The sequence below is a fragment of the Coturnix japonica genome, chromosome Z (genome assembly GCF_054131305.1).
Source record: "Coturnix japonica strain WE chromosome Z, WE-NBRP24, whole genome shotgun sequence".
NCBI classification, from domain to species: Eukaryota; Metazoa; Chordata; class Aves; order Galliformes; family Phasianidae; genus Coturnix; species Coturnix japonica.
Window position 1 is genome coordinate 67,336,155 of NC_140702.1, and position 13,269 is coordinate 67,349,423.

The 13,269-nt window shown below is 41.3% G+C and overlaps 1 protein-coding gene across 9 annotated transcripts in view; it reads right to left on the reverse strand.

Moving 5' to 3' along the window:
- Positions 1-13,269, reverse strand: part of DNAI1 (dynein axonemal intermediate chain 1) — a 130,844-nt gene that overhangs the window by 69,056 nt on the left and 48,519 nt on the right. For all 9 annotated transcript variants that reach the window (XM_085529733.1, XM_085529734.1, XM_085529732.1 and 6 more), the window contains one exon: positions 3,404-3,651. In XM_085529733.1, coding sequence (XP_085385859.1) covers positions 3,404-3,651 — 248 coding nt within the window. The remainder of the gene's footprint in view (positions 1-3,403; positions 3,652-13,269) is intronic.

The following is a 13,269-nucleotide window of genomic DNA, read 5'->3' on the forward strand; positions in this document are numbered from 1 at the left end:
TACGAATCCCAGAAGCAAGCAGAAATAAAGTCCTATGGGAAGGTGGACAAGAAGCACGTGGCAGAAACAGATCTGTTGAATAAGATGTGCTTTAAAAGAGAGAGTGAACAGCAGAACTTTGACACAGCAAATACTTTATCACCCAATCCCTGTTTCTGAACTGCTTCAGCTTCCAAATGCTTCAAACCTAAAATATTTCAAATATTCAAATGATGAGGAGTAAGAAGAAAAGCACTCTTTTAAGCTGTGAAGAAAAAAACAAAAAGCCTTTCTTTTTTTTTTAAAGTTGAGAAGTGAAAACAAAGCTCAAAGGCTGACAATGGGAGGGGATCTCAGTGCTGAAAGTCTCTTCCCAGCAGGTTGATTCTTCTACCTGGAAGAGATTGCTTTTGTGGGTCCCACATGCTAAAGTCTGGTCAAGTTGTGCCGCTTTGGCTACCCTAGTTAAGATCCAAAGCCAAGCTCTGTGACTGAGACACTGTCTGAATGATGGAGATATCCTGTCTAGGGGCACGCTTTATAGGAGTACTCAGTGATGGAGATGATGGGTTTGAGGCGCGTGCTGCTTGTTCAGAGCACTGTTTCGATTAAAATGGGGTTTAGTCTAGCCCTACAAAAACTCTTGCCCAGCAGAGCATGGTATGTTTGGCACAGCTTCCCAGGATATGACAGCTTTTAGGCAGAGGTCTGACCTCACTGATCTGCAAGATCATTTCCAATTTTATGTTCCCATAAAAGCTAAAGCTTTGGTGACTGTGATAGCCACACTGCGTTGTATGTATATACATTTGTATGCCTTTGTAATTGCTTATTCCTTTATTTTCTTTCTTCATAGTTCTGACTTTGGAACTTAATTGGTAGTAAAGAGTGAGAAATATCTTCTTTAAAACAAGCCAAAATTTTCCTTCTTTTATATTGCAGTACAGCTAAATATAAAGAAGACATTTGCCAAATCCAGAAGAAACCACTGTTAGGATCTTCAAAAATGCGGGAGCCAGCATCAGATGGATGAACTCACTAATAGGTAACAGAATTATAAATTCTACATTAGATTATTTTTTATCTTAATAATGGGTTATTACATTGGCTTTTTTTAATCCAAACTTTCTGATATACTACTAAATTACTGAAGATGAAATGGCTAAAGAAAAGAGCCGTCAGGCTGTTTTACTCACTTCCTATTTTGCTTTCATTGCAAAAACAATGCACTGTTTCAAAAACAAAGGAGCCAGGCAGTCCAGAGAACAAAGGTTTTTAATTGTTCTGGAGAATTTTGTTACTTTTCTAATTAGTCTTTGTAGGCTTGCAGTCTCTACATCAGTGAGGACTGCAGAGGATAGTCTAGACATAGAATAGGCTTTAGACTGGTGGGGGTACTGGTGTGGGTAGAATAGAGCATCTTCTTTGAGCCAAATCTGAGAAACAAGACATCACTTTCTAAAACCATTAAATGTTAGATGACGAAGAACAATACAGTGTCTCAACATAACAAATCATCCTCCAGGACTGATTTTCTCCCAACAAAAGGAGAGAAAACTCTCTATAAGCCTTTTGCCTAATATTGACAAATAGCTACAGTTCAGATAATTCCAACAAGGTGTACAAGCTCTTTTCCAGATTGCTGTGCTATCTCCTTATTACTAACTTTGCACACTCATTTTACAGCAAGGTAAGCCAGACACTCCAAAGTTTACTAAAAATACAGGTACTTTACTGAAGAGAAAAAATAAGGATAATAATTCTCAGCACTCAACCTCCGGAAATAAAACAAACAAATGGGAACTTCAGGCTACTCATACCTACTTCTATCCATATCCATTATGTGGTTTCTTTCCTTTGCAGAGATATCTCTCCGGAGTGCCTAATAGTTTTCTTCACCTCTGAGCTGTCAGGCAGTACACTACAACTTCTAAAAGCTCCTTACAGATTGCATCTACTGCTGCATGTAGCTGCTGCTGTTCTGTATGCATGAGGCCAACTTAAGAATGCTCTGTCTTTCCCCATTTTATCAAGGGCACAAATGATCTGTGATTCTGGCATCTCTAAAGTGCAGCAACCATGACCACCTCTAGTATGCTGCAGCAAGGTCATGGAAAGCTCCATGTAGGATTTACTACTTTGATTTTATTTATTTTTTACTGGAAGCCTGAATGGCAATTGGAGATGCTTGGAGTTTTCTGCCTCTGGGTGTGTGCATGTGCAAAGATAGATTCTGTGTATGTCTAAGTACAACACACTGTACAGTGAGAACAATCCAATGTTGGGGTATCACATTAACCTGTAAGAAGAGCTGAAAATGTTCACTGGAAGAAAAGCTTTGTCCAGGCAGCAAATACAAAATTTAGATGTCCTCCAACATGTTACTTTTGCATCACTTATCTGTTTATCACAAACACCACTGTTGCTTCTGGCAGGTCCCACATTTACCTGCAAGCCCCATTGGGATGCCTTGATTTATTTATTTATTTTTTAATTGAAAGATGAAATGACAAGGACCTATGACTAGGGGACAAATCATACATTATGTGACAAAGTACAGAGAATACTGACCATGTGCATAGAGGTATGTCTATATTAGGCAGCAAAGCCTAAATCAGGTGCCAGCAAACCTGTAGTCCAGACCACAATATGCACAACTGCACCTCAGCAGACTCATACAGACTGTGCTAAAGTCTGTGCTGCCACACTTCCACTGCTATGAACAAGATCAGACCCATATATTCCTTTTAGTGCTCCAGTCCTAACTCAGATTATACTGTAGACATAACTACAAAGCTAGCTGGATGTAGCAAAATATTCACTCCAGTCCTTTACAGTATCCTCTCTCTGGAGCCTCTTTGTGACAGATGCTATGGAGGCATTTTAAAAGGCATTACTTTAAGAGCATTACCTGCACACTGCAATGCTTAGCTCACTAGAAAACTTCCCAGTCAACCACAGGGTGCTGTGTTTTGAATCTCAGTGACGGTCAGTTCTGCAGACAGCTGTCCTTGGGTTTGTTGTGCTCAAAAGAAGTCGTTTTCAAGGCTGAGGTATGTGTTTTAGATGGTTCTCATTACTTACTGCCATTGGATTCTGTGTTTGGAGCACAGAAAACACTGTATGCTGGTATATTCAGAGGTGTTCAGTTTCTCCCCAAATGTAAATAATTTATAATAATGAAAACTAAGGAGAAATAATTCTGTAAGTAAATTTTGTAAACGTGTTCAGTTTCTGTTGAGGACCAAGGATTCAAGCAATTTCTTTGCCTTCCTGTGCATTTCAAAACAAGCTTTAAATACAACTTAAGTATCATACACTAATGCATGAATTAAGCCAACACTTCTGCCCATACAGCACATTTTCCTGCTGTGCCTGAACTCAGCTCAATTAAACGTTCTGTTTGGGGAAAGAGAACACTCACCTGCCACACTGGATCTGAGTGCTTTCCTGACTTAGCACTGCTCTTGTAGCTCGGCTGGGAAGTTGCCTTCTTAAGGTTGTAGATGGCCACGTTTCCGTCATAGAAGCCCACTGCCATGAAGTGGGGGTGGTCATTATGGATATCCAGGCACATGATGCCACTCTCACTGCTGAAGACATACTCTGGGAAGGAAGGGTTCTTCATAGTGTAGAGCACAAGCATGCCACGACTTTGCTTCATGAAATCATCTAAACAGAAAAGAGTTTTGCTGTTAAGTCCATTCCTAAGATTCTCTGCTATTGAGATATATGATCTGACAACACCTATGCCCCAAACCAACCTGCGTGCAAGGTTATGGGAAACATGCTGGTGGTGGGACCAAATGATCATGTTGGGGTGCCTGCATCTGAACATCCTTTCCGCCACTGATATGTCAGAGATGTAGGGACAATGTGTGTATGAAGAGAAACTACTTGTTCTAGCAACTTTTCTTTCTAGGATGGAAATTTGAGAGGCCTTGGAGGAAAAGCACATTTCAATGTCCATGACAATTCTTTCTGTAGGTTTGGATTTCATTAACACTGCACACATTCAGGCAGAATCAAGGATAGATATATTTCCAGTTCTGCACTGTCAATACGTGATGTTAAAGCTCGCGCTCTTTCTTAGAATCATAGTCTCATGGAGCAGGGGCACCCATGGCTCCATCAGGTCCTCAGAGCCCCTCCAGCCTGACCTTGGGTGACTCCATGGATAAGGCATCCATCACCTCTCTGGGCAACCTGTTCCAGTGCCTCACTGCCCTTTAGAAATCTAAATCTCCCCATTTTCATTAAGAGCATTTCGCTGAAGTACGTGTAAAGCATCAAATCTACTGCTGATACAGAAAACTGTACAATGCACAAGTCACTGCACCTTTATGTTCAGCTTATGTCCTACAGCTCTTTGTGTGGCACAGAAGTTCTTTCTAGATAAGACTTTCCATTTTTTTCCTTTCCTGCCTACTTTTACCTCTCCTCTGCACTGCCTGAAATTCTCTCTTCTATTCTCAATACGATGATCTTTCTTTTGTTTTCTTTTTCTATTCTGTCCTGACTGTCCTCTGCAGGTTTTTCTGCTCATCTAAAAACCAATTTCTGAATTCTTCTAACAGGGAAGAGAAGCTGCTGATGTAGATAACCTCTCCACAAGCAAAAGAGGAGCTTTCCTAATCTATCAGCCAAGTGCTCTCTCTCAGGGCATCCTAACCATCTCTACAAACATTTTATTTTTATGGTCAAATGCCCTCTGAGAGAATGTATGTAGGAAACAAATTCACTGTTCTCTGTGCTGTAGGTACACTATACTCATCTTATTTCCAGAACAGAGCTTCTTGCCTTGCCTAACATTTTGACCACCCTGTAGTATAAGGACTTGGTAAATGTGTGCTGTAGTGATAACACTAACTTCAGAGTCCTCTCCTTGTCAGGAGGCTGAACCCAAATCAACATGCAGGTAGGTACAGGCACTGCTGACCTCAAGTTTATCATGCCCACACAGAACATCCAAAGAGTTACCTTACTAACTCAAACATCAGTAAAACTACTGTTTCTGCATTGTGTTTGGTTGGTGGACTTTCCAAGTATGCTGCAATGCTTTTCATGGGTCCTTCTGTACACTACAGCCAGGCAGGGAAAACGGTTTCCTTATTTTGCAGAAAGGCAAGATTCCAAAACTAGCATCACTTTAAATGTATTTGACCACAAACAGCATTATTAGCATATTTTTTTTTGGAAGAGGGAGAAACATTTTCCTAGAATTCTAGATGAAAAGGAAGCAAACTTGTTTTCCCCTTCAGAGATTTTCCCTGTCCTCAGAATCCACAGACCTGACTTTGCCAAGTAATGTCACTGAACTGGGATTAGGTTGAGGTCCAGTCCTGACAAGGATGAATCCCTCCTCTCCTCAGAAGCAAAGACATCCAGGAGGCTGTAAAGATGTCCTACTAGGAGTGACTCACATTAAATGGACTAGAAAGTCCCATCTGTTGGACAGCCTTTGAACTCAAGCTGAATTGTGCTCTTACTTCTCCTGAGGTGCGCTGAACAACCAGGCATATTTCCAACATCTCCATGATGCGCGTTCATTTTCTACCTGTTGGCACTGAGTTGAGGTGTTTTGGATGGCTGTTTCTTGTGTTCTCTATGCAGAGAGCAGAGAGACACTGCTTCAGAGAGTGATTCAGCCCACCAAAGATTTGAATTAATCTTGTCCAGGCCACCACTGAGGATGCAGGCAGCTTACTGAGATAATGTTGTAAGAACACAGTGAAGCAAAGGGTGCAAACTCAAGAACTGGCAGTAGTTGCTGCACCCCAGCTAGAGTCAAAAGCAGCAACTTCAGATCAGAAGCAGCTGCACTGTGCTGCTCTGCACTGCATGGATACGCCAGCACACACTGGAAGAGGTTAAAGCATCTGCCTTTTGCAGACCCATAAGGTGCAACTTGAAATGTGGCTCTTTTTCAGAGATATAAGGGCTGAAGACACTAGAGATACTGGACAGTTATTCTGACAAGCATGCCAGCAGGAGTTGTATTCCACTTTACAGGAAGATGCAAAGCAGTGCAGCAAAAAGAGAAGTGAACAGACTCTTGCTGTAATGAGTAAGAGCTGTGTGTGATGAGGATCCTCAGTGTTCAACTGAGCAGAGGTTACATATCAGAGCCTGACACATAACAAGTCCTTTTTGGAAGAGAAGCTTTGCTAATGACAGATGCAAACGGCATTATTACTGGTCTAAACTGGGAGAACTGAGCCTGAAAGTATCTCATGCAATCAGAAATAGGTTTCAAACCAACCATTAATGCAATCTAAAATATGAATCTGCATTTGCATATATAGTTGGGCAGATTCGACCCAAAGCCTTTTCAGAAAAATACTGATTTAGAGGGAGAACGGTACATTGAAATACCACCCTGCTATCTGCCATCATCCCATGGCTCATGCATATAAATCCTTTGTTCTGAGGTTTACAAAGCGTCTGCGTTAACAGATTTTTTTTTCATTTATAGTATTCCATAGCTGAACTTAAAATCATCACTATGTGTTCAGTGTCAGATGAAGATATTATGTTCATTGGACAGAATCATTTTTTTTTCATCTTTTCCTTTCGGATCACCTAAAAAATCATGAGCCATCCATGTTTCTCCTCCACTTTTTACTACATAGTTGTTGGCCAAACCTGGAAGCTCAACACAACAGCCAGAGAATAGTGCCAGTTACAATGCTTGGGGTAAATCCCGTATTCATCAAAATTTAATCTTCAATGGTCATGACTTAAAGTAGAGATTTTTTACTACAGAAGAAGGCAATGCTACAGTTTCTTGTGTCTTAATATTGCAAACTATTTTATCTCTGGAGGGCTTAAAACCCCAAACAGCACTGCCTTCTATCTTAAATCCTAAGATACATGTCTTTTTATAAACCAAGACCACCAGCTGACTCACAGATACAGCTTGTACCAAAAAATCACCACGCTAAAAGGAAACACCATTGCTTAAAATCTGCCCATCTATAAAAAGAAGCAAGATGGGGAAGAACGGCTGCGAACAGCTGCTTGTATCTGAGCATCACAGCTGCAGAAGCACATCTACATTCCTTTCCTAGATATGCCCACACTGTGATGAGCTTGCTGGCTGTGGCTCTCTCATTTAGGGGTGGATTTTGGAGAAGCCAAGGGCCGTGGCTGGCTGTGCTTTTCACCCAGCTATGTGATATCCCCCAGTGAGCAGAGATCAGTTTCAATGACAAAAGTTCTGGTACCCAAAGAAGCAGCTCAGCTGCTTACTTGCCTTTCAACTGTTTAAACAGTAGAGGACAAAAAAGGTTATCTGCAGTCCACTGAATGTCCCCAAGTAAATTATTATTATCACTCAGTGTTATAAAACCCTGTGCATAGTCTAAGCGTATCCCCATGCTACAACCTGCACAGCACAGACGACTGAGCAAGTCACAAATTAATGAATTCTCAATACATTTTTCTTCTATCAGTGAACAAAACCTGTGCAGTGTGACACTGAGCACAGGTTCATCTACCCTGCTGCAAAACACACTGGGTGAGCTTGTGCTGCTTCAGCAAGACTCTCTCCTCACTCACTTAAATAGCTCTGGCAACTCCACACTTCCCTGCAGTTGCAGAATGGGCATGCTTGTAAGAAGTGAAACGGCTGGCAAGTCGAGCATTACTGTATGCCAAATCTTCAGAAAAATCAGGAAAGAGCACATTTTTCTGTGCAGCTCAGAGAATCTGAGTATGTGTTGAATGCGTTTTCAAAGGCTGACGAGGACTAACAATAATAACTGGAAATTTTATAGCACATCAGAGTTCTTTAAGCATCTGCAGCACTACTTCTCATAGCCAAGGGAAAGAGAAAGGTGAATGGAGGGACTGCCCAAGACATCACAGCAAGCTGTGAGTAGAACTGGGAGTAGAACCAGGACGTCACAGGGCTCTGCTCAAGGATGCCTCAGCCCAGGACCCCTGAGAGATTTCAAATGGAATCAGTGAAGCTCACTCTGCTTCTACTCCTTATAACAGCCACCAGCACTCAAGTATATTGCTGTTTTGACACAAACCTTTATCTCTGTGGATGTGGCCATGAAACTCACTGTGGGCAGGGGAAATTCAGCTTACACCAAACAACCCAAACAGTCCCTTCTCAGAAAAGAAAATGTTTTGAGAATTCCTTGATTTGTAGCTCGGGGTCAGAAAGCCTGGCCTTTTCTATTTCACAGCTCACTGGTGTTACATGTATTTCCTGTTTTGAACCCTATGACTTGTTTTTGGCTGCACATGCATTCTTCACTTGAAAATCTTGAGATACAGAGAAGCCAAATCATTTTATAGTTTGAATGCATAATAATGTGAAGTGATTAAGAAGTCACACCTAACTCCTTATTGGACTTGTCTGTCTTGCCACTATTAATTCTCACTCTCCTTATCTTGGTTGGATGGAGGAGTTCTTTCATACCTGGCATTGCTCTTCATTAAGTTACTTAAAACTGAATGTAAATCAGCATTCAGTGCTTATTTGATAACTTTCTCAGTCTCAAGAAAAAAAAAGTTGATTTATTTTCACCAGATTGGCACAGAGATCAGCAAAGAGCTGGGTTTTGCCTTACCAGCCAAAAGTGCTGCCTTCAGAGCTGCAAAGAGAAATCTGCTTCTCAGTTATGTGGGGAATTGTAGAATATTAAGGAATTTTCCAATGACACGGAGTCGCTCACGTGGGCAGGACTTGTGCTTAGGTCAGACAAAATTCACATTCAGCCTGGATTTCAACTGGATCTGTTGTTCTCTCTCCACCTTTAAAGCAACTTCTCTACCTCTTGAAACAGCTTGGGGCTCTTTCTGAGCTATCTGCTGGTTTTTATGCATTCTTTGAAAAGCACTGGCTCCAGAACCAAATGTGGTATTCCAGTATCAGTCTCAGTAATGCTTAAGTAATCTCTCTGCTGCCACTCAGGCTTCACTGTTTGCACTTCAAGATCATGTCCACCCTCCTTGCCAAAGTCTCACATTGGAAACTCAAATTTATTGCTTGTCCACAAAAGCCTACTTTTTTTTTCTTTTTCTTTTCCTTTTTCTTTTCCTTTTTCTTTTTCTTTTTCTTTTTCTTTTTCTTTTTCTTTTTCTTTTTCTTTTTCTTTTTCTTTTTCTTTTTCTCTTTCTTTTTCTCTTTCTTTTTCTTTTTCTTTTTTTTTTCTTTTCTTTTTTTTTTCTTTTTTTTTTTTTTTTGGAGTTGCTGCCTTCCAAGACACAGCACTCCTCCTTGTTTAGAGAGGTATAATGTAATATTTGGATGCATTAAAATGCATTTGGTTTGAGTAACTCCCGTTGACCACAGAATTAATCACTGACAGCCCTGTTCCAAGCATTTGCAGCTCCACCTGTCTTTTCATCAGTCACACATTCCTTCTGTTGTGACTTTGTATTTCCATCTTGAGGACCAACAAAAATAAAGCCTAGCTCCAGGGCCACCACTGAACTCAACAGCATCCCCTCCAAGATGCTGTCTGAGCTGATAACTCCACCAGTATTTATTTTCTGCCATCTGTCAGTGGAAATTGAATCCCGCTGCTAAGACCACCTGTGCTGGGCTGAGCTCAGTGAGCATTTCCCAGCTCCAGGGATAAGCAGATGCCCTCTGGTCAGCAGCAAGCTCTACAAGCTTGGGGCAATCCCCTCAGTCCAGCGCTGGCAAATTGCAGACCACTTTGGTTTGTGCTGATTCAGATGTTGGAATGTCACATTTAGTATTCTGCCTGACACCTTCCACCAACTGCTGGACTAACTAACTCCTGGTACTCCTGATCAAGTTAATGTTATTAGTTCTGGCTCTGTTTGGGAAGCGCAGAACTTGCAGTTCCGATTGGAGAGAGACAAAAAATAGGATTTTAAAGTCTTTTGGAAATTTTAGAAAAGACAAAATTGACAGGCAACAAGGAAGGCTGTAATTTACACACGACCTGAGGCCATGCCACAGCCGTAATTACTGCTATGGGCTCCACACGTGTCAGAATCAAGACTCAGACTCCAGAAACCCAGACTGATAGATACAAACAGCCGGAATGGAAACAAGCTGTCACGCATGTTTGCATCTTACTCTAAAACACAGTTCAGCAAAGAAATACAAGAGACACTGCAGTCAACTGGTACAACAAAAAACAGAGATTTGGAAACAGCAGTGCAAACAAGTGCAAGTAAGGCAACGTTTGTTGCTGCATACTACTGGAGAGTCTCAGAGGCAGACAAGAACAACAGAAAAAAGGATGAAAAGATACCGTGCCTTCCTGAAAGCAGCAGGAGTATTTGACTTGCAGCTCAGCACTCCTCTGGTTCACATGAAGGAGAGCAGGTGAGCAGTGGAAAGAAAAGAAGTACATAACTGAGCTGAATTCACAGAGCTATAAGTAGTGCCAGACTTTTCTCATACTGATGAGAAAGAGCTTTGCATTATAGGTTTAGCAGATTTGGTTTTGCAATGTAAACAGTGCAACCTATTGTTGTGAATACTAACATACACACTGAAGAAACTCAAATAAAAGGGAAAAAGAGTCCACACAATGAAGAGCAGCAACTGGGAGATTTGTATTCCAGACCAGCTAACATGGTCTAGGCTCTTTCTTCTCCATACTTCTCATAGACTCCTGAGGATACACACCACAGAAGGGAGAAGAAAAGGATGACTGATGGGGGCTATGTAATATCTATCAGTAATGTCAAGAGCAACACTCCTGCTGTTTACAGGAATATATTCATGACCCTCAGACAGACAAGTTACCAGTCTCACATAACACATAGCTCCTCAGAAACCAGGTAGTGAAGGACATTCCAAACCCCAAAACTCAACAGGACACTCATCTCTGCAGAGCACTCCAGAGCTGGGAAGTCAGACTAGTGCTGAACCAGCTGGCACACAGCTGGCAGCCACTGAACAACCGACTCTACTCTTGCTCCTGCCTTTCTTGTTTTGGTCAGCTTAAGCTGCAGACTTTATAGTGTTTTATTATTTAATGCATGAGGCTCTACATCCTCTAACCCTGTTCTGAAAAAAAAAGGGCATATTTTATGGCGTTTGCAACTCACTAAATATTTAAGAGTGCCATCAAGTGGCGAAGAGCTTCTTAGCGGCAGGAGGCTTTGAGGAGGCGCACATCATTCAGAAATCCCCTGGATCACACAACAAACAGACCTCTACAAATGTTCCGCTTTCCGATAATCACACCAGCCTGCTGTTACTGCAAACAAGCCAGGCTGCTGGCAGATCAGTACTCCTGGCCTGATGGGCAATGAGGGGGGTGCACACGCTGCAGGAGATGCTGATGTGTTCTATAATTAAAGGACAAACACTTTAGAGTTTTATGACGGTGCTGCAGCCTCTTGAAAGCAGACAGATGCCTGATGAGACAGACGTGTGCAGCCTAGACCTCAGAGGTGGCAATTAGAAATGATACCACAGCTCAGAGAAATTTCCTGAAGGCATTTGGCAGAAGTCTTAGGTTTCACTGAGGAGCACAGAAGCGGCAGAGATGTCTGCACAGGTCAACCTGTGTTCTGTTTTGAACAGGCGTGCACTTTCAGTAACAGTGAATATGAGAGCAGCCATTAAGGCTCAGACACCTGTCCCTGTCCTATTTTCAGCAGCAGCTGACATCAGATACTTAGAAAAGTGTATAAAAACAAGGCATTGATGAAGTGATATTTTTTCCAGAATCCTGTCTAAATCCTTATTAATTTGTCATTAGGCATCCCTCAGGTCCCCAAAGGTCCTCCTCCCACTGTTCTGTGCAGAAAAAGGCAACTGTTGATTAATTCTGGACAGCATCTTTCAGCATTCCTGTTTGTACATGGCTGGAATATAGGCCAGATATTCAGTTCTTCTCACATTAACTTATTTCTTTTTGGCTTGCTTTTATTTTTAGTGCATGAAATATGGTACATCTCAAGCAGATCTGTGAAGAATTTAATTGGTGATTAGTGTACGCGTATGAGTGTTTTTTAAGAAGTACTAAATGTAGATCTCTGAGCAAAACAATTCGTTTTCTGAAAAACTGAGTTAAAATAAAAGTAACTTTTTAAATAAAAGTAACTAACTTGTCAGTCTTGAATAAAGTCAGCCTGTGGAGTAAATGGCAACAAATCAACAGCTTTCAATCCTTTGATCAGGTAACAAAAGACAGGGAAAAATGAAAGTTATAGCAAGGGGAGGATCTTTCAGAGTGAAATTTCTGAACAGCAATCACTTGTTATAAGAGAATGGAACGGGCAGAAAGGCACATAAAGAAAGCATCCAACACCTGTGCAAACCGTGAGCCAACTTTTAGTTCACGTTTAGATATGATGGGAATAAGGTAAGAAAAAAGGAAAGAAGCATATAACCACTGAATAGCTGAGGTTGGAAGGAAGCAACCAGTCAATGCTTAAAGCAGGGCCAACTACAGCCAACAACCCATGTGGCATCCACAGTTCTAGTACCTTGAGAATCTACTGTGCTATATTCTCTTTTATGTACTCACCAAACAGTAAGAACAGGTGATACTGTCACTCTACAGATATCTCCTATGTAGTGCTGCAAAACAGCTCATCAGGCACCGTGTGGTTAGAGGAGCTGACAAATGCTAATGAATCCCATTTGGAAGCAGATCTCCAGTCATTTCTCTTATACCCTTAGGAATCTGATGCGATGAATTCAGGGCTGAACAAGTTGGCAACAGCACATTGAGCTATACCTGCAGCCTGTCTTTTATGGCAAGTGAGACTCCAACAGCAATTCATTCCTAAAATTTAACTGTGACCTGAATCCAGTGTAATACTGTTAGAAAAAATAAGGATGCTCTGTGCACACAGTAAACCTCCAGTTCTCCACACAGGAAATTCATGTTCTTCCTGTCTTGTAGCTGGCAAAACAGAAGTGCAAAGAAGTCACCGAAGAAACAACTGAAAACTGTTGAAGTGTTTTGCAGATTAGATTTCTCCCTGATACAGGGCTGTAAACGTCTCCGAATAAATCTCATTCCTACCTTCTCTAGTTGACTTCATGTAACAATATCCTAAAACTCATTTTATCATCTCTCATCTATATCACTGCAGACTGATATCCTTGAGGACAAAACGTGGCACTCATTGAAATAGGGAAAAAACAAAAAGAAAGTGCAGAGATTTAGAAGAAGATTCTCTTCTAAAACCTCAGAATTTTGTCTGTACTTATTTTTCAGAGGCCATTTTTTTAAGTGTTCCTGATGGAATCACAGCATAAGGTGGTCAATGATACGAGTCAGTGGAGGTAAAAATCCAGATATTCCTGGGCATGTTCTGATGGTTTAG